At 31.8% G+C, this 25,915-nt stretch overlaps 4 protein-coding genes and 1 long non-coding RNA gene across 6 annotated transcripts; 4 read left to right on the top strand and 1 right to left on the bottom strand.

Moving 5' to 3' along the window:
• Positions 1-2,254: 2,254 nt before the first annotated feature.
• LOC108807014 (cyclin-dependent kinase inhibitor 1) lies at positions 2,255-3,732 on the bottom strand. 2 transcript variants are annotated; one of them, XM_018579246.2, is made up of 4 exons: positions 3,498-3,732; positions 3,244-3,293; positions 2,873-3,133; positions 2,255-2,689 (listed from the first exon to the last, which is right to left on the bottom strand). In XM_018579246.2, exons 1-4 carry the CDS (start codon positions 3,648-3,650, stop codon positions 2,620-2,622), a joined length of 534 nt encoding a protein of 177 aa, XP_018434748.2. In that variant the 5' UTR covers positions 3,651-3,732; the 3' UTR covers positions 2,255-2,619. The 2 variants fall into 2 exon arrangements, with proteins under 2 accessions (XP_018434748.2, XP_018434749.2); XM_018579247.2 differs by having other exon boundaries at positions 3,244-3,284.
• A 2,773-nt stretch (positions 3,733-6,505) lies between these two features.
• Positions 6,506-6,777, top strand: LOC108811418 (precursor of CEP3-like). Its single transcript, XM_018583468.2, has one exon. It carries the CDS (start codon positions 6,526-6,528, stop codon positions 6,775-6,777), a length of 252 nt encoding a protein of 83 aa, XP_018438970.1. The 5' UTR covers positions 6,506-6,525.
• Positions 6,778-14,214: 7,437 nt separating this feature from the next.
• LOC108808565 (uncharacterized) lies at positions 14,215-16,244 on the top strand. The gene is made up of 2 exons (XM_018580689.2): positions 14,215-14,423; positions 15,078-16,244. Exon 2 carries the CDS (start codon positions 15,078-15,080, stop codon positions 16,110-16,112), a length of 1,035 nt encoding a protein of 344 aa, XP_018436191.2. The 5' UTR covers positions 14,215-14,423; the 3' UTR covers positions 16,113-16,244.
• A 2,952-nt stretch (positions 16,245-19,196) lies between these two features.
• LOC130495843 (secreted RxLR effector protein 161-like) lies at positions 19,197-20,006 on the top strand. The gene has a single exon (XM_056987382.1). The coding sequence runs from the start codon at positions 19,197-19,199 to the stop codon at positions 20,004-20,006; it is 810 nt and encodes a 269-aa protein (XP_056843362.1).
• Positions 20,007-23,064: 3,058 nt separating this feature from the next.
• On the top strand, positions 23,065-23,941 carry LOC130496082 (uncharacterized). Its single transcript, XR_008935114.1, has 2 exons — positions 23,065-23,412; positions 23,500-23,941. It is a non-coding gene; the product is annotated as an uncharacterized LOC130496082 (long non-coding RNA).
• The last annotated feature ends 1,974 nt before the right edge of the window (positions 23,942-25,915 follow it).

Here is a 25,915-nt window from a genome sequence, read left to right as displayed (position 1 = left end):
CGTGGAGTTGAGTGGAGTGGATTAGAGGGCAGGGCAACTAGACTGCCTATCAGTGAACCCCACCAACCTGTGGCTACATATTTATGTAACCTATGACATTTTCTATCATCTATTGTTCGTTTATAGATTATACTATATACGTGTCATATGTGTGCGTCTTGGAAACATTGTAGCTCCTTCCCTGACTAGTTATGGGTAGCTCCATCCTGGAAAGGGTTTTTATTGGGTTAAATGTAAATTTATCGAGATAAGAAACAAAGGGTTTTTTAAAGGGTGGTGCTTACTTTTTTTTTTAAGAAGAAAACTACAACGTCGAGTTAGAAAAGAAAACAAATGGTCCATGGGAAAAATTTAGACAAACGTACCCAAATGGTCCATGAGGAAAATTTTGTTTTCAAGTTCCCGGACACTAGTCCAAAATCATTTTTGTATCATTTGTAATAATGTGATTTAAACAACAATAAATGTTTAAAAAAAACAATATAGGTATTTTAGAAAAAAATATTTAAAAGATTACTCGAGCCACTATATCCTAATATTCTTCTCGATTTAAATAAATATTGATAAATATTTTTAAATTTCATTTTAACTATCGTTTTAGATTTGGACACACACATATTAAAAAAACAGTTAATTTTATATATTTTAAAATGAAAACATCATTACATATACATATAATTATATTTCAACTAATAAAAATTAACTAAAAATAGAAAAAAAATCTATAGCATATAAAATTAATAAATTTTGCATTAAAATTTTAAAACGACATTTGTTTGTAATAAAAAATTTACTTTACATCAACATTTAATATGAAGTGAAGGAATGCTGATTGTTTGTTACATAAAAGTATCTTCTTAGGATTAATGTAGGAACTTATATGGACAATATATCATATTCTGTGATTTTAGTCACAAAAAGTGAAATTTAACAAAAGTTCAAGGAGTCACATGTATTTGTTTGAGTGTAAGCAAATATTTTATTTTTATAATTTGCATGAAACCTGGTAAAGGAACAGTTATCTCGAGACGGATGAGGATGACGTATGCGTAGTGATTTGTTATACTTCCAATCAGTGGCGGATCTAGAAATTTAGTTAGACTGTGGCACATAAATATTTAATTATAATTGATAAAATAGTTAACATAATATATTTATTATATATATTAAATAAAATACTAAAAATAACAATAAACTGAAATAGTTTATTGCCTTAAAACCATAAAACTTTAAAAGAATAAAATTTTCTAAGTTGATTTTGATACCGAAGAACTTGAAGTAAATTCTCTAAATTAACTTTTGATGCTGATGCACACTATTTTTAGTATAGATTTCCACAGTTATTTTAAAAGATTATATTTGTAAGCAATAAACAATAAAATATTAAAGATGGTGGATAAATTTGTTTATGGCAGATAAATAACTTTTATAAATAAGATTTCTTTATTTTGATATTTGTGAAAAAGGTAAAATAAAGAAGTTTTTTTCCACAGAAACTTAGGAAGATTAGATTTTCTAAATATTAGACACAATTATTTGAACTGTATAATTAAAAATTGTATCTAAAATTGGTTTTCATTTTTGTTGGCTGTGACACACAGATTTTATTTTTAATTAGGTTGTAATACATTTCCGTTTGATTCTAATTGGGTGAGGCACGTCACATTTTTCATTGGTTTGAACTAAAGAAAACAAAAAAAAAAATTAGCTACTAAAGAAAAATAAAAAATGTGTATGTGGCATGTGCCACAGGTCCTTCTGCTGTGGGTCCGCCCCTGCTTCCAATTCCTTTTTGTTTCAACGAAAGTGCCGTGAGAAGGAATGCTGATGGTTTGCTATTAATCTTGCATATATTAGAGTAATTGTTTAAGACAATCAGGGTCCATCTTCATATTTGATATTCTGATTGGTAGAACAGTTGGTATGTTTGGTACGGGTTGGTGCACAAAAGGGTAATTAAATTGTCGACAAGCGGACTAAAATTATTTTAAATATTAATCAATTTCACAAAATTATTTGGTAAAATGACCCGAATAATTAATTTCATTCGAGTGGTTTATTTTTAATATATTATGTTCGCATTAGTAATTCACTAAAGCAAAAATAAGTCAGAAAACTAAGAAGTAAACTTGTTGGTTGAGTTAATAGTTCTTATCAAAAATTAAGTTGTCTTTGTTTGGCTAAGAATATTCAAAATTTAAGAGAAGCTTTTGGGATGTTTAAAACGCACCGAAAGACCAAAACGCTTAAGGAATTTTCGAAAAGATCATAATAATTAGAGGACAAAAAAATGAGTGGGGATGCAGAAATAAATTGTCCACAAAACAAAACAAAACTGTACAACATGAGAGGAGAAGAAGAAGAGAAAGAGATAAGCAAAAAGACACGACTTTTCTGGGTTTATCTTTTCCACTTTTGCAGAAAACAAAATCTGTTCTGAAACACCCCCAAAAAAACCGTTCTTTCTGTGCAGATTCGTACTTTCAAACATTCTGCTACAAGTCTTTCCTCACAAAAGCTTCTATTTTAGAAACAAATAATAAAATTGGAATTATTCTCTGAAAATTAGACACTAAAAGTTAATAAACGTATGCTTCATCACCATCTTCATTTCCTTCATTACTCTGATAATTTAACCCACTCGTAGCGTCCTTCTAATGGCTTCTCCTTCTCGAAATCAAAGTTATACCTATAATGAACAAACAAAAATCAAACTCTTTTTAGTCTTCAGTTACTTGTTGTAATCTCTGTGTAGTTTATCAAAAAAAAAAAATCAAAATGGTATATAATACTCAATTATTTTTTTTCTTAAACTCTCTCTTAGTTGTAAAATGGAAAATAAATAAAGTTGTAATTTTTTTTTAAAACTTACTTCTTCTTGAATTTATCATGGACCTGTTTCTCAGCCACCACGAAAAACTCTTCAATCTCCTCAGCCGTTGGTGGTTGCTCCGTCGTTGATTTCACCTTCTCCTCCGTCGTCGTCGACAAAGATGTTCTCCGGCTGCAACAACAATCCGATGATTCTTTCACGGCGGAATCGAAACCAGCTACGGTTTGCTGTGAATTCTCCATAGATTTGCTCGACTCTTTCTCTGTAAGGCTTTCAAATAGCTTCCTCTTACTACTAGTCCTGAAAAAAATAACAATGAGAAGTGAGAGTGAATTAATATAATAAACACAAGAACCGGGAAAATTCATAAACCTTCAAATTTCAAAATGTTTTAAAAACATTTAACTCACCGTCGACACGACGACGTTTCGGTCTCACCATCTCTTTCCTCCTGTAACAACTAGGACAACAACAAATAAGATAAAAATTCAAATTTTCGAAAAAGAATAAAAACAAACCGAAGATCTAGCTCGAGAGCAGTAAATGAAATCCTCATAAATTTTCAGAAAAACATTAAATAAATAGACATTAATGATTGTTATCTACAGTTACAAGATTCTAGAATCCGTATTTAATACTACTTATTAGTATTGTATTGAATCACCTTCAGATCTATGACTCCATTGTTGTTACTTGCGCAGTAAGAAGACGATGAGCTCTCCTTTTCCGATCGGTAAAAGATTCTCCGGCTGCGAAGCTGCATATATGTAGACGAAGCTCCGACCGTCTCTTTAGCTTTTCTGCATTTTCTCACCATTGCGTGTCCGTGACGTTAATGTCTCCGAGAGAGAGAGAGAGAGAGATGATTAGAGCTGAGAGGAAGAGGAAGACGAAAAACAGAAGCAAGAAGAAGAAGAAGATGGTGATGGAGTTTTGCTTTAACGGTCAGGATTGAGTTTTGAGTTTGTGTCGTGATAGAGAAATGGCGTTGTTTCTGTGGTCCCGTTACAGTGACGGGGAATCTTTGACGGGGTAACTGAAGGCGCCGTTATTTGGATCGCATGCTGTTGAGTAGGTTGAGTGACACGTGTCGGTTCTCGACGGTGACTTAACGGGACGGGAATAAGGTAGCGTAATAATTGTGGTGTAACTACTTTTAATAAACCCTCCCATCTGTCGCTAAATCACATATTTGCCATTACATGTACCAACAAAATAAAAATATAAAATTTGATGGAGGGAATTGTAATTAGATTAGTTTTAAAAAAAAAAATTGGGGTCTTTTTGTTCTTAATAATGTTTATTTAATTTGGGGTGATTTTACACCTTTTCATGCATGTTTGATAAAACTTTAAAAGTGAGCTGACGGCACTAGTTAAATATGTCTTTTCTTTTCTTTTTTGGTATATCAAATCTCATAGCAACGTTAATGTTTAGTTCGTATTGTTTCATTGTTTTTAAGTTTTCAAAACAAAAGAAGAAGATAAAACCGTGCATTAAGATTGAAAACAAAAAGAGGTAATTTGTTGAAAACCATAGAAAATAATGATTATTATAAAACATCTTTATTGTTTATTGGTTGGTACGCCAGGCATACTAATGCACATCACTTCATAAAGCCTTGTATTCCATGTTCGTATTGAGGTGATGAATTTATTTTCCACTAGTTTGACAATGATTGATGGTGTCGAAAGGACTTCATAATGTCTGCTTTTGTTTATCCCTTTAAGAGATGTTAAAGAGTTTAATTGGAGTACTATTTCCTGCTGATGGTGAGAAGAGAGATAATCCATTCTAGGTGTGCGAAGTAATTTTTGAGACAGATCTTTTTCTCAAAATCTTGCTACAACAACTGTAGGTAAAATATAAGGGCACTTGCATTGGGGTATTTTCATGGGTGTTCTCACTGTTAAACAAAACAAACATAATAAAAAACTAAGTAAAAGAATACAATTGTATTCTTGAGAAAATCTTGAGAGCATTCCAATGAATATCTCTATATTTTTCTCTTAAATAGAAATTTTTATTATACAGATGTATTTGTTTCAATGTATGTTTTTATAATAGAATTTTTCAGTTTTAGAGAAAAATATAGAGGAATCATATTTTTTGCCTCTAAAATAGCAATTTTCTATATTTTCACTTATAAATAGAGGAACTCTATTATAGAGGCATATATTGGAGTAAATCCACCTCTATAATAGAGTTTCTTTATTTTATGAAAAAATATAGAGATGAAAATAGAGGTGGGTTGGAGATCGTCTAAATAACATTTGTCAACTCTCTATTAATCAAAATTTTATTTCTAAATTAAAATTAAAAATTTCAGCCTTATTAAATTATAATATTAAATTTTTATTTTGTTGAGAGCTTTAGAGGTGTTCTAATGGATAATGATGCTCTAATGATTATGAGACTCTTCTACTTAACCACATAGGCTATAGTTGATTCTTTTCCTGAGATATGAGAAGCATATTGTACAATAACATGTATTAAATTTTTTAGAGCATCTCTAAAATATATCTCTATAATTTTTTTAAATTAGATCTCTATTATAGAGATAATTATGTTTTAATATATGCTATTATAGAGTTTTTTTCTAAAAAAAAAAATAATAATAATAATAATAGAGTTTTTCTACTAGTTTGACAATGGTTGATGGTGTCGAAAGGACTTCATAATGTCTTCTTTTGTGTTTATCCCTTTATGAGATGTCAGAGAGTTAATTGGAGTACTATTTCTTGCTGATGGTGAGGAGAGATAATCCAATCTAGGTGTGCGAAGTAATTTCTGAGCCAATTGTTTTTCAAAATCTTGCCTCAAAAAAATTTCGCAAAATGCAAAAAATTGATACATGTTCATGTATATTTTATTAAACACGATATCAAAATATTAATTATCGTAAACAAATATCCATTTATGGTATAACTAAATAATTTTAAAATATATTGTATACAAACTATAGAAATTAGAAAGCTATATTAAAAGAGATTGTGTAATTTGATTATTTCAGATTGTATTGTGCTGAACTCTAAAATATATTAATATAAGTAATAACAATTAATAAAGCAAATAAATGTATATTAATCATGACGAACAAGCACAATAACATTATAGAATTAATACAATAGATAACATTAAATGTAAATTATATATTTAAAACTTTATGATGATATTAAAATTATATATTTATAAAATAAAAAATATCTGCATGTAAGTGCGGGCTCTAGTTCTTGGTTTATACTTGTGAGTCAATTGTTGATATGTCATTTGTATTATGAATAGTTACAAAACATACTATGTAATCGAAACTATAACTTGACGGATATATTAAAATAAACTTCAACAAACAGAATCTATTCGGGATATCCATGGATAAAGACGACTAAGGTTAAATCATGAAAGGGCAGCTATGAATTAAGGAAAAATATATAATTAACTAAATTATATTCTTAATTTTCTTAAAAATTATTTAGTACTTAGTAATAGTTGTAAAGCACACGGACTCTTTAACTAAGTATTTAAAATAACATCTCAAGTGTTGCGCCCATGTGATGTACTATATTTCATCTCTATAAATAGAGCAAATGTTCCAAGAGATTACATGCATCAAAACATAATACATACTCACCTTCGACTATTTATTATAAACTACAATTTTTTTTCTAATTCTCGTTTAGGGTTTTTAATCAATGGCGAGAATTAATGTTTACCTTTTTGCATTTATGTTGCTTTTGACAATTAATCAAGAGTTTGGTTCCGTTGAAGGCCGAACACTCACCAAGTCCACCATGAGGACGGTTGAGGAAATCGGTGAGGATGGCTCTATGACGCTGTCACCACCGGCTGAGCCATTTCAACCGCCACCGAGCCACGGGGTTGATACCTTTAGGCCCACGGTACCTGGACATAGCCCTGGTATTGGACATTCCGTACACAATTAACGGAGATGGACAATAGCATGTTTATGTGATTATAAATCGATGTTTTCTTAATATATGGTACCGTATTGAACACAAGCTTGTGCTTGTGTTGTTATTTGTGTTGGCTTTTTTTTTCTGAATATGGATTCTTATTTAGTATATGTAATATTTCGTCATATTCAGTTTTGTGCAAGTGTGATTGTAATAACTAATAATGTTTATTTAAACTGTTTTTTTTTTCAATTTATCAGCTTTTCTTGTTTTGAAAATAATATCAGCTTTTTCTCATACATTCTCTACTTTAAAACATATCTATCAGTCGAGACATCTCTTTGCTGAACTGAAACCATACGAAACTAATCATAACTTTAACCGCTGCATGGATCAGATAACCTTACTATTGGTCCTTCCAGTTAGGGCCTACTTCCAGTAGACCATGTTGACCAAAAATGGAAAAAGAAAGTGAAAGAAAAAAGTATCAGCAAACCGATTTACAGAAAAAATGAATACTTGTTTATCTTCGAAATCGGTACGTACAAAAAATATCTCTAAGATAGTTCGCTATAGTTTCATTCCTAAAATAATTCCCACATTGTAGAAAACCGTATCTTTGTTTCCGGATTTAAACTAGACATGTACTTGTATCTTGCATGTTTTTGTGGGGGTGTGCCAAACGCTAATTTCATTGATATTCACCAAAGTTACTTTGCTATGAATATTTTTCAAAATTGTTTTCAAATCTTTATTATTTAAAATCATTAATTTTCAAATATATATTAATCATCTAGGTAATTTCATACTTTTATTAAAGAAATAATGAAGAATATATTTTTTACACTACCAACTAATTTGAATTAGTTTAATAAAAATATACTATATTTAAATGGATCAATATGTTTTAAGGATTCTAAAAATCATTACTATTCATCTTAGTGATGACACTTTATCCCAAATGTTGTAATATTTCTAAATTAATATATAAAAGATAGTAAACCGTGACCTTTTAACTATATTATATAATTATAGCTGCTATATAAAGATATATTATATATTTCCATAAAAACATACTTATATGAGTTTTAAAAAGACAATGGACTTTTTAAATAGAGAACGGCTCTGAGTTTTAGAAGTTTGTAAATTAGAAAAGAAATCAGAACCATTCACAATATGGAGTTTCGAATATACTGATGCTTGGTTACAAAATCTTTTCTTCTTTAAATTAATTTTGGCAGTAACCTTAAAAGATTGTATAAAGTTGTAGAACTAACTTTATTTTAAAAAAGGGCCGCAAACACGAACTTGCCCAATTTAAGAACCATAGTGGTACATATTTAGGAACAAAACTGTTGTTTAATTTCTGTTAATTAATTTGTTCATAACTTTTCAATAAGTCTGTTCAAGATCCGTAGTCAATATATAACAAAAAGTTGTGGAATCTCTCTTGATCTAGATGATTGAATAAGAGTTCATTAATATTTAAATATCATGAAATCTAGGCTTTCAACTCCAAAAATATAAATTATATAGATTATAAAAGAGTTACAAAAGATTTCCAGCATAGTACATGACATATCATCGAACATAGATCTCATAAGACGGTTTGGAGTGGAGAAATTAGACATGTATTTTCATAAGGCGGTAGAATATTAGTTATAGAATTGTCTATAAATATTTCTCATCGTTTAATACCATATTTAACCAGAAGTTAAATGAGAATATATATATATATACAAACAGTTAAATGAAGTATGAAAAAATAAAATTGCTTGGTATATAAATATTAATAATAACAATTCAGTTTTCTTATAATTTTCTAATTTAGTTTTATCTTCTTAGAAAAAACAATAATTAATAAGGTTTAAAAGAAGAAAAATGAGACTAAAAAAATATCTTGATTTTGTGCCTCAGCAATAGAGGAGAAATATGATATTCAATCGAACAAAAAATGGGAAATGTTAGATGGTATGATGTAGTTTGAAGAGAATAAAATATTTTTACAGGTTAAGGATGTATCGATAGTGCATGAGGCTAAACAAAAAACATTATGGTTCGACAAAGTATTTACTTTTACGTATAGAATGTGAAGCTTTGACTTGAGATATACAACACATGAAGATCCTACAGTTCTTAGAAACAGTGTTGCAACAAACTATTCTTACCTGGTGAAGATAAACATTGATGAAATAGTTGGCTTTTACTTTCTACTTGGATGAATTTCAATAGTGTAAATCCGACATTTTACTTGAGCAATGACACAATAATGGACAAATTTTTACGAGGTGTTCAAAATCTTCTTTCCGCAATAGTTTATGTTAATTATGTTTCATCAATTTGAATTTCTTATTATGTGTCTAGTTCGAACTAGTATGGTTATTGTTGGCAAAAAAACAGTCAATATGTTTCGATAAATTGCATTGTATAGCCATCAAAAAATTATAATTAAGTCTATGACGAATTGCCCTATTTTTGTGTGTATTTTGTGTAATATTTATATATTGTCGTTTGAAATAACCGGTAAAACCTGTAGAGAAAAAAAAATTATTATGTAACAAAAGTAAATTGTGGCAATTGAAAATCATAACCTTTCATTTTCAAATTTTATCCACTGCTTTTTCACCGCCTTTAATCTTGGCGAATATTTCCGATAACGAAAAGACCATGTACAATGATATCATCGCGGAGGTGACTCTTATTTGATTATCCGGATGCCATGATTTATTACCATGACGAAGCAATAACGACAAAGAAGATAAGAAAATAGGTGAGAAAGCCACACAAAGTAAGACGATGACAAAGTACAACGAAATCAAGGCAACTCTTAGATTGCTTAGTTTCGATTGACGAGGAAGTGGGTGAAGAAACGTAGTTGATGAAGACGAGGAAGGATATACTTATATATTATACATATTTGTTTGAGATTACTATATTATATATGAAATAGTCTACTCTTATACACATATTTCTATACTATATTTATGAAATATATATAACAGTTTCTCGTGCCTTTCAAAGTCAAAAATTCTCTTATTTGATGTGTTCATATTAATGTATTATGTTATTTGTCATGTTCTATTCCATTCGTTGCTTGAGAAAAATGTTCTATCTTGTTTAGAACGATAGTATGTACTAATCACTGTTTTATGTTTGTTAAAATTTGTGATTTGTATTGAAAAAAAGTTAAACATTGATACTATTAACTCCTAAAAAAGCATGATGTGTTTTTTTTTGTAATTGTATCACTCATACAATTTTGGTTTATGCCTAATGATTAAAACTAAGCATTTATATAGTTAATTTCTTTTTTCGTCAACTACATCCATACAAGTGTAAATTCACACAAGTTTATCTTATATACTATTTTCAAATGATTATATAATATAGTTTAATATCACAATATATTGTATGTAATTTTCAGATTTTAATTTTATTGAAAAATTATAAATATATAATATAGTTTACATTTAGGTTTGAGTTTAGTCCTAATAATTTAGGGTTTAGTATTTAAAATTGGGGCTGGGTTTATTATTTAGGATTTGTGTATTGGATTAGAATCTTATACTATTTCGGTGATATAAAATACATTATTTATTAAAAAATCTTCTATTTTATCTATTCATTTTACTGCCATTTAATCATGTGATCATAGTTTAAATTTAGGTTTATGGTATAGTAATTAGAGTTAAAGAATTTAGTATTTAAGAGTTGGAATTGAAGTAGTGTTTAGTATTTAAAGATTGTGGGTGTGTTTTGAGTCTTTCTATACCACTTCAACTATATAGAATAGAACACTCAGTCTATATGTATGTGGTTAATAAACATATAACGTAGGCGTCTCTTTCTTCTTTCACATGTAATAGTTTTCAGTCACTCCTGATCATATATTATTTGTGATATTTCATGCTTACCAGGTAACTGCAAATAAAAATGGCATAACCGACTCACTTTGAGTATAAATAGATTTTTCATTATGTTAAAATCAATGCTATGTACTAATTTCACTTCCAAATTTAGCTAGATAGCAAATAAGCCCATATTATTAACCAAAGAACAATACATTATTTCTTTTTTGACCTTCCTGTTTTTGTTCCAAATATTAGATCCCTTTTTCAGTGAACAGACAAAAAGATAGGGGTGGGCACTTTATCCGATATCCGAAGTGGCATCCGAACCCGACCCGAAAAACCCGAACCGAAATCCGAACCGAAGTAGTAAAATACCCGAACGGGTATTAAGTTAGGAGAGATTGGATATCCGAACCCGAACGGGTAATACCCGAACCCGAATGGATATCCGAAAATAACCGAACATGTGTATACTTACCCTTATATTTCTAGTTTACATCTCTCATTTTATTTAAAATATTTATATTGATGTTAGACATACTTTAAAATCATATAGTATATATATATAACTATGGAGAAAATAATTTGATATTCATTTAAAATGCATGTTAAACTTTTTATTTCATGTATTAACCAAAGTTACATCCAAAGTTGAAAAACAATAGCCAAATTAATATATTTATTTTGGAAATGTTATCTCCAAATCTATTAATCATTCAATCTATAAAAAGAAAAAAAAATCAGTTAAGTAAAATCTATATTTTTAAATATAAAAAACTTTAAAAAATAAAATTTTATTTTTATTTCTTTTAAAATCTAAATATCCGAACCCGATCCGAAATAACTGAACCCGAACTAAAAATACCCGAACCCGATCCGAAGTTCAGAAATACCCGAATAGGTATTATACTCCTATACCGAAATACCCGAAAATCCGAAATACCCGATCCGAACCCGAACGGGTACCCGAACTAAATACCCGTTCCCGAACGGGTACCCGAACGGGTACCCGAACTAACATGTCATTTTCTACATCATGAACAAAACATTTACTAGTTCAAGGGTCAAATGGTAATCAATCAAATTGTTGTTTACTTTATAAAAAATAGCCAACGGTGTTCTACACTACATAATCCTACATTATTCATACATAAGTAAAACACCGTTGGCTATTTTTTATAAAGTAAACAACAATTTGATTGATTACCATTTGACCCTTGAACTAGTAAATGTTTTGTTCATGATGTAGAAAATGACATGTTAGTTTGTCTAATAGTACATGATTTTAGCAGAAAAGAGAACATATTAATACATGATCACCTTTTCATAAATAACCTGTTACTATTTTTACCAGATGTCATACTTCAATAAAATAACACGTAGATACATATTTTTGTTCAACCGTGCAAAATTCACACTACTGGTTATAGTTTTGACATTACACAATAAAGGTGATTGGTGTTTTGTTATGACAAAATAAAACCACTAACTTAGTTACTTAATATTATTTACTTTATATATACCGAAAACAAAGTAATGCTAGATATTTTTAAATTCAGCTATAAAAATCGATTTGATGTTTTGTCAAAAAAGATCGATAGTTGATTTTCAATCAAAAATAACTAAATCAATAGTTTAATGTGATTATGTGTTGACTACAGTTGACAGTTGTTCGTACTGCTGATTATAAGGTTAATTTGTTTAAACTAACTAACCCACATGAAAGTTCAGTTCTTCTTTTATTGATTATAGAAATGTTCAAATTGAGTTGAAATGGTTGGTAAGATAAAGCAAATCGTACAAAAAGAAACCAAATATCCTAGGATTTATTAAATTGGTCTCACGTTATATTGGACCAAAAATGTTAAGTTCGATGATAAATAAACATAAGATAGACCAAAAAGTGACTAAGATCGTGATTGAGATTCGAATAATGTTTAGATGTCTGAGCCGCTAAAATATTTCGTAGGCTGCAACAACCAGTGGGATTATTAATTTAGTAGATAATAGTACTCCTTTTGTGTTCAATATTTGGCAATAGCAGTAGTAGTCTTAACTAAAATATTAGACATAATTATGTCGGCGGGTAAAAAAAGAAGACATAATCATGTCAATAACACGTGTTTAGTATTTCTTCATTGATATCTTGTTTAACGACTTCACATTTACAAACCTCACGGTACATAACAAAATTTTCACATGTATTTTATATTTTTTTTTCTTTTGTTGACATCATATTTTTATTACTGTTAAAACTACACAACAATTGTCCTCAGGTCCTGAAATATTACCTTTACCAGTTGTTCTGAATGTTACATTTTTCACCCTGATAAAGTCACAACTATATACTGACTATATGTTATCTTCATTGCTAAAAACAAAGATCACACATTGCTGTTAGAAAAAGATCATACATACTCCAAGACTATTGAGGTCACTGACTCACTGTGTCCAACTATTGTAAAATTTAACTAATATTAAGATGAGATTTACAAACACATCTTTTCGTATTTGATTAAACTGACTGTTACCAAATCGTTCGTGAAAACGTTTATTCTTTCTTTTTTCGAGAAAAAACATTTATTGTTTTCGTGGACAGATTATTTCTATGAAAAAATTAGTATTATTGGGATTCATAGTTTTTTTTTTTTGCTAAATATTGAGATTCATTGTTGAGCGATTGTTTTAACTTAATCTCCGGTTTGCTATTTTGTATAACAATATGTAGGGGTGGGCAAAATATTCGTAAATTTTGATTCGATCCGTTATTCGTTTCGATTCGATCCGAAAAATCCGAATATCCGTAATTTAACGAATCGAAGCAAATACTAAAATCCAATATCCGTCAAAGACGAAGCAAATCACAAATACTAATATTTTTAGAAACGAATATCCGATCCGATCCGTTATATACATATATATGTATACATGTTTATAAAATTATATAATATATACACTTTTATATCTTTATATAAGTTTTATAATGTTTTTATTCACTAAATTAATTATTTAGTTATTAAAAATTTTGAAAGTATGTAATTTTTAAAAAATAATTAATGAAATATTATTATTTTATTTCAAATTTTCTTCTTTTTCTTTTATTTTCATTTATTTTTTTAATTTTTTATTATTTTTTACGGATCGAATCGGATATCCGGCAAAAATTCGGATATTCGCGGATATCCGGTGTTCCGGATATCCGAAGAGTTACGGATCAGATCGGATCAAAAAATCGAATATTCGCAAGGCACGGATCGGATCACGGATATCCTTAAAATTCCGGATATCCGCTCCGTGCCCACCCCTAACAATATGTACGGGATTAGAAAATACAATTTATTTTGTGCTTTTCATATGTGAGAGATGGCTAAATCTCAGTTGTGCGATTTTACTGTGAAGATTCTATCGACACATTAAAAGATTTGTTTCGAATTTGATGTCAATTTCTTATAAATATCTATCTTTTTGTTATATACCGATATTATGCTCGACATATCTAACTTCATATTTATCTTATTGTTACTTTTTGTACTTATCTTATTGAGAAGATAACTATGTGTATCAAGTATATATACTTGATACTTGATCAATAATAAAGACACGCTTTTCATAGTAACAAAACACGTTATCAGCAACGATTTGCTCTAACAAAACCCTAGCCTCCTCCGCGACGAGAAGCTGCTTGAGACGACGAAACTGTTCGTGACGAGAAGCTGCTTGAGACGACGAAACTGTTCGTGACGAGAAGCTGCTTGAGACGGAGAAGCTGTTCGCGACGAGAAGCTGCCCAAACGACGAGACCGATCAACACTTCCGAGATCAAAGGTATCATCGGAAACCCTTACCCGCAATCTGAAACCCTACCCGCAAACATGAAGCTATATTTAGCTAACATGTCTTGCAAAAGAAAAAAAAAAAAACCTAAATCTATATAAGTTATGCGTAATATAAGTTATTGCTCTTGTTTCCGTTTTACCATCCATAGCTATCATCGTCATTATTTATTTTTCTAACTAAGATAGCTTCACCATATCGTTATGCTCTGTTTCACATACATATAGCTCGCTTACTCTGCTTCATCGTTGTTCGCATACTCTGTTTTATATGTATTGTTATTGTATGGGCCAGCTTACTTGATCCATTTATTTGTTCTGTTTCAATTAATGCAAACCGTACGGCATATATGCGTATTGCTCTGTTTTTTTTATATATATATATATCTTGCCCTGCTCTGTTTTCCAATGCTCATATATATATATATACTTATCGCTCTGTTAATTTTTCAACTCGACTAATTAATGATCATGCATAGTTCGCATTGCTCTGTTATCGCATGCATCGTATATTGTTTTTTTTGGTTTTGACCATGCATAACTCGTTTGACCATGCATATTGTTATCATGCATAACTCGTTTTTGTGTAATTTTATATATGTTATCGTATGATTATTATATCTAATGGGAGAAATAAATTTTTCAGATGTCTAAATTGGCAAATCTTGACTTCCCTGCTTTGAAAAGCAATGGTGAAAATTACCTTGATTGGGCACTTGATGCAAGGATCATGCTACCATCAAAAGGACTTGGTGATACGATCATCAATGAAAATAAGTCCAGTGATAAAGATCGATACAGTGCTATTTATATAATACGCCATCATCTCCAAGAGAGTTTGAAAACTCAGTACAGAACCACGGAAAATCCATTGGACCTTTGGAACGCTTTACAGCGACGTTATGACCACCAGAAAACGGTGATGCTCCCAAGGGCTCAATATGACTGGAAACACTTAAGGTTCCAGGACTATAAAACAGTAGACGAGTACAACTCTGTCCTGTTCAAAATTGTTTCCATGATGGAATTATGTGGTGAAAAAGTTACTGAGCTCGAGATGCTTAATAAGACTTTCTCGACGATGCATTCCAGTAACATGGTATTGCAACAGCAATACAGAGAAAGAAAGTTCACCACATACACTGAGTTGATCGAATGTCTTTTGTTGGCTGAAGCCAATAATGAACTGTTAATGAAAAACAGTGAGATGAGGCCTCCGGGAACGGCTCCATTACCTGACATCTCTAAACTTGCTATAGAGCAAAAGAAAGAGAGTAACCTTGTCCACCATAATAACCAACCCGGCTCATTCCGTGGTAGAGGTAGGGGACGAGGTGGCACGTTTAATGCACACAGGCGAGGACGTGGTCGCGGGAACACACCAGGCTTCAGCCGTGGTCGTGGTCGTGGCCGTAGTGTGTCGTTTAAACCTCAGATCAAGACTGATCAGTGCCATCGTTGTGGTATGGGGAACCATTGGGCAAAGAACTGCCGTACTCCTAAGCACCTATGTGAACTTTATATCAAAAGTCTAACAGAGAAACCGGAAGCTCATATGGTTCGAGACTCAGGATATGAAGGAGATGATGACGAAGAGGACACAGAATATGTCCAGAACAAAGAGGAAGGATCAAACCAAGATACCGAGATGGAGTTTCAGACTTCAGACATTCTGAAATAAGGAATTAAAATTCCATAGTTTTTTTTATTTTCCCCCGGTTTTTGGTATTTTTTTCTTATTTTTTTTATGTTTAGTCTTTGGTGTTAAACATTATATTATGCATTAATAAATTTTTTTTTATTATATATATAATTCATTTTACGCCTAAAAGAAAAAAAACCCCAAAATCATAAATAAAATATATATATATATATATATATATATATAATCGTATATAAAATATATATATATGATCGTATATTAAAAAATATATATACATAATCGTAAAAATAAAAGAAAAATATATATATATAAACCGATTATATACCAAAATAAATTCTTCAAGAATTATAAATATATATTAAGTATATACGAAAAGAAAAAATAAATTAATATATATTCATACCATACATAAAAATTATTATTAATTATATGTATTGTTTTTGAAGAATGAAAAGTGGAATGGACTCATTTGTGGTAGACAGTGGCACCAACCATACCATCCTGAGAGACAAACGATACTTCATAAACCTAATTAATAAAACAGCCGACATCACAACCATAGCTGGTACAGCTAATCTAATCGAAGGCTGCGGCCAAGCATGCATTTTATTGCCTAATGGTACACATCTAGAGATAGATGATGCATTGTACTCACCTAGCTCTAATAGGAGCTTGTTAAGTTTCAAAGACATAAGACTCAATGGTTTTCATGTTGAAACCAAGGGTGAAGGAAATAAAGAATTTCTTCAGATTTATAATATCACCCAAGGCAATAAAAGAGTCCTTGAGACTATACCAGCATGTGGGACTGGACTTTACTATGTTAAGACTAGTCTGGTTGAGGCTAATGCCGTGATGAACAAAGAACTCAAAGAAGAGTTCACTCTTTGGCATGACAGGTTGGGTCACCCCGGATCAGTGATGATGAGAAAAATCATAACAAATTCAAATGGCCACAATTGGAAAAATAAAAGAGTTATTCCTAAATACCTCACATGTGAAGCATGTTCACAAGGGAAATTAATCACTAGGCCATCACCAGCCAAAGTGAATAAGGAAATGATAAATTTTCTGGAAAGAATACAAGTTGATATTTGTGGACCGATACACCCACCTTGTGGGACTTTCAGATATTTTATGGTCTTAATTGATGCATCTACAAGATGGTCACACGTTTGTCTCTTATCAACTCGTAATCTAGCACTTGCGAGGTTGCTAGCTCAGATCATAAGACTTAGAGCACACTTTCCAGATTTTCCTTTAAAGACTATACGTCTTGACAATGCTAGTGAATTCACTTCCCAAGCTTTTAATGACTATTGTATGTCCATGGGGGTAAGTGTGGAACATTCTGTAGCACATGTCCATACTCAGAACGGTCTGGCTGAATCTTTTATAAAAAGAATTCAGTGGATTGCCCGACCACTCTTAATGAATACCAAACTCCCAATATCAGCTTGGGGACATGCTGTGCTACATGCAGCCGAGTTAATTAGACTCAGGCCTTCAAGTGAGCATAAATACTCGCCATCCCAACTAATTACGGGTCATGAGCCAGATATTTCCCATCTAAGAGTTTTTGGATGTGCAGTCCAAGTGCCTATAGCACCACCACAGAGAACAAAGATGGGACCTCAAAGGAGGATGGGAGTATATGTTGGATACGATTCCCCTACTATTATTAAATACCTAGAGCCAACAACTGGTGATTTGTTTAAGGCCAGGTTTGCGGATTGTCATTTTGATGAATCTAAGTATCCAGCATTAGGGGGATATTTTGGTAAGCTGGAAAAAGATATAAAATGGAATCAAACATCCTTAACATGGCAGGATCCTCGGACTAGAGATTGTGATCTAGAAGTCCAGAAAATAATACATTTGCAAGAGCTAGCTAATAAATTGCCAGATTCCTTTGCTGACCCAAATAGAGTAACCAAGTCATATATACCAGCTGCCAATGCACCAATAAGACTTGACGTCCATGAGGGACATAATCAAGCTGCTACTACGTCTAAACCACAATTAAAACGTGGTAGACCATCTGGTTCCAAAGACAAAGAAGTTCGGAAAAGAAAAGGTGCAAAGAAATCCGAATCTTTTGAAACCCTAGACATGGAAAAGGGAACTCATGTACCATCAAAAGAAACTTGGGACGCCAAGGATCAAGGTACTGAGGTTCCTGACAATAATGAGATCTCAATAAATTATGTCATGTCTGGAAGGGAATGGAACAGAAAACATGTCGACATGGATGATATATTTGCATACAATGTAGCACTTGAATTGATGGAAAATGAGGATCTAGAACCCACATCTATATATGAATGCATGCAACGACCAGATTGGTTAAAATGGAAAGAAGCCATTAATGTGGAGTTAGAATCACTGAAAAAGAGAGGTGTATTTGGACTGATCATCCGGACACCTCATGATATAAAACCAGTGGGATACAAATGGGTTTTTGTGAGAAAAAGAAATGAGAAAGGTGAAGTTGTGAGATACAAAGCACGACTTGTTGCACAAGGATTCTCACAAAGACCAGGAATAGATTATGAGGAAACTTATTCCCCTGTGGTGGATGCTACGACCTTGAGATTTTTAATAAGTCTGGCTATAAGAGAAGGTCTAGATATGCGGTTAATGGATGTTGTAACTGCCTACTTGTATGGTCCACTGGATAATGAGATATACATGAAAATTCCAGATGGTATTGAAATGAAAAACAAAGAGAGTTCTCGAGAACAACATTGTATCAAATTGAACAAGTCTCTTTATGGATTAAAGCAATCAGGTCGAATGTGGTATAATAGACTATCTGAATATCTCCTGAAAGAAGGATACAAAAACGACCAGGTCTGTCCATGTATTTTCATAAAGAAGTTCAATAAGGGTTTTGTAATCATTGCAGTATATGTAGATGATTTAAATATCCTAGGAACATCTGGAGAAATTTCCCAAACTGTTGAATATCTCAAGAAAGAATTCGAGATGAAAGATCTCGGGAAAACAAAGTTTTGTTTGGGTTTACAATTTGAGTATGTAAAAGATGGAATCCTTGTGCATCAAGAAACATATACAGAAAAGATACTCAAGAAATTTAATATGGACAAATCTCACCCATTAAACAGTCCCATGGTCGTGAGAAGCCTTGGTCCGGACACGGATCCATTTGGTCCAAAGAGGGACGATGAAGAGATCCTTGGTCCAGAGGTGCCATATCTCAGTGCCATAGGAGCTCTGATGTACTTAGCTGGCCATACACGACCAGACATCAGTTTTGCTGTGAACTTACTATCTAGGTTCAGCTCATGTCCGACCCAAAGGCACTGGAATGGGATAAAACATGTACTTCGTTATCTACAAGGAACGAAGGATTTGGGTCTTATGTTTACTAACCAATCTAAGGAAGGTTTAGTTGGTTTTGCTGATGCAGGTTATCTATCTGACCCACATTTCGGTAGATCTCAGACTGGATATGTTTTTACACATGGAGGGACAGCAATATCATGGCGATCCATGAAACAGACCATGGCAGCTACTTCCTCAAATCATGCAGAAATATTGGCGATGCATGAAGCTAGTCGAGAGAGTGTATGGTTGAGATCCATGACACAGCACATCAGTACCACCTGTGGTATAACCAAAGGAAAGGATCCACCTACCGTCCTATACGAAGATAACACAGCCTGCATTGCTCAGCTTAAAGATGGATACATCAAAGGAGACCGGACGAAGCACATTCTTCCAAAGTTCTTCTTTACCCACGAGCTCCAGAAGGCAGGAGAGGTCCAAGTGTTACAAGTCAGTTCAAGTGAGAATTCAGCCGATCTCTTCACCAAGTCCTTAGCCACATCAGTGTTCAAGAAGCTCGTGCACAAAATAGGCATGCGTCGACTGAAGGATCTTCAGTGATGCATTCATCAGGGGGAGTTCATGTGTTGTACTCTTTTTCCTTATCCATGGTTTTGTCCCACTGGGTTTTCCTGGAAAGGTTTTAATGAGGCAACATCAAAAGCATGAATGAACCCTGAACCGGATGTGTCGATCAAGGGGGAGTGTTATATACCGATATTATGCTCGACATATCTAACTTCATATTTATCTTATTGTTACTTTTTGTACTTATCTTATTGAGAAGATAACTATGTGTATCAAGTATATATACTTGATACTTGATCAATAATAAAGACACGCTTTTCATAGTAACAAAACACTTTTATTTTATTTGTTTACTATTGCAGTTGTTTTTTAATCAAATATAATGGATAAATCTCTCTTGTGATTTTATTCAAAAGGTTTAAGATTAATAAAAGTAAGATTGACCGAGTGCGGGTCTGTGACATTAACATGTTTCAGGTTTGATTCATCTGCTGCACGAAACTAAATCACAATTATCTTAGTCACCTAATACAGATATGTGTCCATGCTTTAGGATATATTTGAATATCCGGAGAGATGGTCTATCCGTGGACTACACCTTCCCTTAGAGATTAGTCTGGGTCTCTCCATGAGTCTGAAATACCTCCAAATTAATTAAAAACAACAGAAAAATGAAAGTAAGATTTCTTGAAAAGAAAAACATTTTCCACCTTCTATTCTGAATTTTTTATGCACGACTTATATCACTTGGGTATTGGATATTACTAGCAAAAAGAAAAAGAACAGAAAAGAAGAATTTTTTTTTTGTTGCAACAGTTTCAACTTAAATGTTACCGATTTGAGCCTAAACGAGTTAAATCAAGTCATCTTCGCCAACATGCATACAGCATATACCACATTTTTTTTTAGATTATACAGAGGTATCCTGACCCCATATAAGTGGGTCAAAGATAGTCACGTGTTTACAGTCTACGTTTTCAGCTTATGTATCGGTCTTTTATTTCTAACGATGTCGAAATTTTAATTTTCCAGTGGCCAACAGGATTAGAACACGGATCCGTATTAGGGCCGAAACTCCGTTAGTATCTTGGTATAAGCACTAATTATATTATTTGCAAAGGGGTCAAATATATTCCACATGCACACTCTAATACTAAATTATGAAATTCTACTTAATTTGTACTAAAGCTTTTGATTAAGAAATCAGTGGTTATAGATGCACGACAGCATCGCAATAAATATGAATTTGTTTCGTGGCGCATGAGCTTGTTTAACGCCACCAATCCTCTATGGCCTCTTCTTAACTTCGAGTAGCCAACTCAAATAATTTCCACTCTTTATTCTTTTCGTCTTATGATCGTTAGGATTTGCAATATAATACATATAGAGAGAAATACTTTAATCTATTGGACTAAACATTGTATGTGGTAGGCATAAGCATTTGCATACCCGTTTAGATTCAGATAGGTATTCCAAATATGGATTTTCAGGTTTACACTCTTTGGTTTCATTTTAATATTTTATTAGCATTGAGTCAGATTTAGACAATAACACTTTGAGTTTCATTCAAATTTGCATTGTGTTTTACAACTCATAAAATAGTCATATATCGTTCGAATTTAAGTTATATCAAATATAAGACAAAATTTGAAAGCATAGTACGAAGAAAAATACTTAATTGAATAGAAATTAATCCAGTACACATCAAATTGATAAAATAACTATAAAATGTTAAATCAAACATGAAAAAGTATTGTTTGGTCCATATATGTTTTGTACCATCCTACAAAATCAATTTGAGTGTTTTTACGTTTTGGATATGATAACGGGTTAGATTTTTCAGTTAGAGTTAGATTCGGATCTTGGGTTTCGTATTTTATGTCCAGGCCCTAGTATGTGGTACAAAAAACAAGCGGGTCTGGACTTCCGAAAAAGTAGGGTCAAAAAGAATAAAGTTAAAGTTAAAAAAGTATTAATAAAAGTTTAGATTCATTGGTGCTCCACATGATATATGCAGTGTAATTGAGGAAGGTGCACGGTTGAAAAAGATTTGATGAAAAATGACAAAGAAGTCTATTTTTATTGCACTTCAGTAATCTAAAAGATGATTACAAAAGTTATAAACATGGTTTGTATTTTGCAATTTTATTTTGGCTCTAATTGGTAACCAAAAAAATGAACAGAAAAAAATTGAACAAGTTTTCATTTAAAAAATTGAATTGAAAAAAAAAAAATTGAGGAACAAACGTACCTTATCAATCTTACAAGGAGAAAATACTTCTTCATTAATTCCACTTTTTGTGAGGAACATAAAGAAATGTGGTAGGGTCCATACATAATAATTTGACAAAAAAATTAACATAACTAGTATTAATTTTGAGGAATAACAAATTTATCATAATTTTTTCCATAAAATGTGGTCACCAATCGAAGTTTTTGTTTCCATATCGGCGGATCTATGATTAGTTTTTAGCCGGGGCAAATTTATAAAATACTAGTAATACATTTGCAAATTCAAATTTTTTATCAGGGGTAATACTTAAAATTCAATACAATAATACATGAAATACATTGACTAAAAATAACTATGGTGAGCAACTGCCCTACCTACTCTCCATTTACCTCGCCCTTGCGTAACAGTATAGGCCTTTTTCGGCAGTTTGCAAATAGAAAGTCTATGTTTGACTTGTGTTTGTTAAGTAAGTTCAACAAACTAAGTAAGATTTTGTTTATTATGGTTAGCTTCAACAAACTATTTTTTTTTTTTTTTTAGTTACAAAAAAAAAATAGACTTCTTTGTTATTTTATGTTGGAAATATTTTACTATTTGGAAGCAAAGTATTGTATGTCTATGAGAGTTTTATGGTCTTTTTCCTACGGAAGAAAATGGTGATAAAGGCACCCTGAGAAAAAGAAGAAGACAAAAAGGCGATAATTAAGGGACGACGACTATATGCAAAATCCAACAGACGCCAATCTGATACCGAGTTCTTTTCAAATTTAATTTGAGCCCATGTTTTTTTCTGACGACCTTTGATTAATAAGATTCCACCACACTAGCTGGTCAAAACAGATTTGAGCTTGAGTTAAACATAGTTTTTTTTGTTCGAACATTCTCTTTTGGAGCAACCAAGATTTATAGATTTAAATTAGGCCCAAACCCATAATGAACTCATATTACACATGGCAGATTTTACCACATAATGTACATGCCCATTATGTATTCTTGGAACAGAAGAGAAGAAGCAAAATCTGAAAAAGGAAGATAGAGTTTCGATATCCAATAAAATCTCATGGAGATTCTTTGTTTTGTGATCGAAAAGATGGCTTTCGATCAGCCCAAGGGAGTCTGATCTAAGCCAGGTTTTGGTGTAGCCAAGATGGATGGCATGTGAGAGTGCAACACGAACAACCAGTGCTTCTGCTAGAAAAAGCATGCGTATGCGATTGGAAACCTTAATGAGTTTTGGTTTCTTGTTTTGTGAAGATCCATCCTAATCATGTAGCTTTCGTGATTGAGTTCCAGGCTGCATCGGAGTTACATAGGATCGTGTCAGGAGGGATCAAAGGCGATGGAGGTTGCGATGGAATCTTGTCAAGAGGGATCAAAGGCGACTGAACCAGAGTCCATTCCTGAGAATTTGTAAGGGCTCTTGTGATTACATCCAGAGGAGAGGAGTGTTTTGATTCGAATAGCAGTTGGTTACGCATTGTCCAGATGGTCCAAACGATCCATAAGAAGATGTCTCCAGTCACTCCTGTTGGTGGCAGATTTAATATAGTGACGTTTAAAATGGTTTACAAAGTATGTGGATAACAATCAAACTAAGCTAGACTAAGAACAAGATAAGAGATGAGGGTGAGATGGTTAGTCGAGGTCTTTAGATCCATAGGTCAAAGCGTGTTTATAAAGATGTGTCATCTCTGATCGTTCCTCATTTTCCTTTTATAATTGTTCTTTCCTAATCTCTTCCGACAATTTCTTACTCTTATTGATAACTTGATGGTGAGAATGCTGAATCTTTTCTTGACTTGGTCGAAGTCGTACATTCTTTCGTTTTTGAACTCGTGCTCGATCTTTGGCCCATTCTTCCTCCTTTCGGCCCACAATTTCCTTTAATTACCTCAAGTGCACGGTTTATGGACCCAATAACAATTTAGTTCAAAACCCTGAAAACCTTAATCAATTTGAACTAACAGAAGCTTAGTGGCATAATTAAGAAATGGTTGTTAAAAGGAGAGAAACACAAGCAAGTCAAAATTATCAAGTAGCAACTCTATAAGCGAAGAAAATATTATTTAAACTTCAAAAATATAGCAACATTGTTGAAACTTCATAAGAAAACTAATTCATAGTCAAACTACAAATGCAATATTAAGATCATAAAATACCGATATTTGACCAAATACCCAAATATACATTAAATTAGAATATGAATTAACTATTTATGTAATTGATAATTATTGGAATCTTTGAGTATCTTGGATAATAATTTAGGATTTAGTCTGAGTTTGTCGTGGGTTTTTTTAGGCTTTTTTGGATATTCATTAAAATTCAATTTAGATAAAATCCAAAACTCAAAATATTGTAAAAAAATCCTTTAAAATATTGTGTCAGATGTAGTTTGGTTCGGATATACTTTTTCGGGTCGGGTTGGTTTGGATTTTCGAGAGTTCGTTTTTAGTTGCCCACCCCATTCAGTTCTATCTTTCTCTCACAAATGAAATCAACAATATTTTTATTAGTTTATTTACGAACAGAAAGAGAAATCAATATACTGTATATATGTTTTTGATCATCTAGATTTTATTGAAAAAAATGGTTGATTCTACATACGTTTAAAAGAGAGAAATACAGTAGCGGAAAATAAATTCATCTGCAGAAACATAAACAGTCGAAAAAACTAGTTTTCATGGAACCAAAGATCAAGATAAATCCATACAAAAAAATACTCTTATTCCTAAAATGATATACCATACGAATATTAGAGTTAAAATTTGGTTTGTGAGATTTGAGATTTATCGTAAGTAGTTAAGAGGTTTATTGGGTGTTAGAATTACAATTCGGTTAAAGTTAATTGATTTAAACAATATTTGTTGATTAGAAAATGAGGTATTTCATAAAATTTGTATGGATGAATTAGTGATTATCATTTAGAATTTAATATTTAAGAGATGAAATTGAGTTTGCAAACTTCTATAAATAACTTTTAAACATTTATAAATAGTTTATGAGAGTTAACTTTGTTTTTTTCATAATACACTTACCGTGTTTATAAAAATGATTATTATTTAAAAATCAATTTAAAAAGTGATTGAATTTTTGGTAAAGCTAACGTGTGTATGCTCAAGTGTGTAAAAGGGAAAACATGTTCAAACTATCAAATTAGATCTGAGATTTCATTATCATAAATTTAATCAAGAGGCCACTCCAATTCCTGAAGTCTGTTTAATGATAAAGGTTTCAATAATAATGTAGTTTTGGTCAAATTGTTGAAAATTATTGCCTAATTGACATCTAATTTTATAGTGCTGTGAAACAGAAAAAGACAATTAGCTTAAGATCATTGTAGTCGGTTCCTGCTGCTCCACAGATGTATAAACTAATGTTGGTTGGCTAACTAATTCGTTTTTAATTGAAATAAAATATGATAACTAGAAAACAATATAGTAAAGAACTCCAGTTCGTTAGCAACGACAATCATAGCTGAAAACGCGTTCAAATCCTATTTCAAATCTAATCATGATGACAATTTAACAATAAATTGATCTGTTTCTTTTTCCAACTAAAGAAGTCATTTATTCTGTAGATTATCAGTTCCGGCGGCTCTTAGATGGGACAATGCGACCGATTATCCGTACCTTACTAAATAAAAATCTTAATTTTCGAGAAAGACAGCTATTATTTTTTTCTTTCTTTTTCGTCTTCGTTTTTCATCGTC

Source organism: Raphanus sativus, chromosome 6 (assembly GCF_000801105.2).
Source record: "Raphanus sativus cultivar WK10039 chromosome 6, ASM80110v3, whole genome shotgun sequence".
Taxonomy (NCBI): Eukaryota; Viridiplantae; Streptophyta; class Magnoliopsida; order Brassicales; family Brassicaceae; genus Raphanus; species Raphanus sativus.
This window is presented reverse-complemented; position numbering and strand designations above follow the sequence as displayed.

Excerpts from the sequence above, each read along its gene's own strand:
- LOC108807014 (XM_018579246.2), bottom strand. The coding sequence starts at position 3,650 with ATGGTGAGAAAATGCAGAAAAGCTAAAGAGACGGTCGGAGCTTCGTCT. Across the intron at positions 3,134-3,243 it reads GAAACGTCGTCGTGTCGACG|GACTAGTAGTAAGAGGAAGC; the intron begins GTGAGTTAAATG and ends TATTTTTTTCAG. Across the intron at positions 2,690-2,872 it reads CATGATAAATTCAAGAAGAA|GTATAACTTTGATTTCGAGA; the intron begins GTAAGTTTTAAA and ends TGTTCATTATAG.
- LOC108811418 (XM_018583468.2), top strand. The coding sequence starts at position 6,526 with ATGGCGAGAATTAATGTTTACCTTTTTGCATTTATGTTGCTTTTGACA.
- LOC108808565 (XM_018580689.2), top strand. The coding sequence starts at position 15,078 with ATGTCTAAATTGGCAAATCTTGACTTCCCTGCTTTGAAAAGCAATGGT.
- LOC130495843 (XM_056987382.1), top strand. The coding sequence starts at position 19,197 with ATGGACAAATCTCACCCATTAAACAGTCCCATGGTCGTGAGAAGCCTT.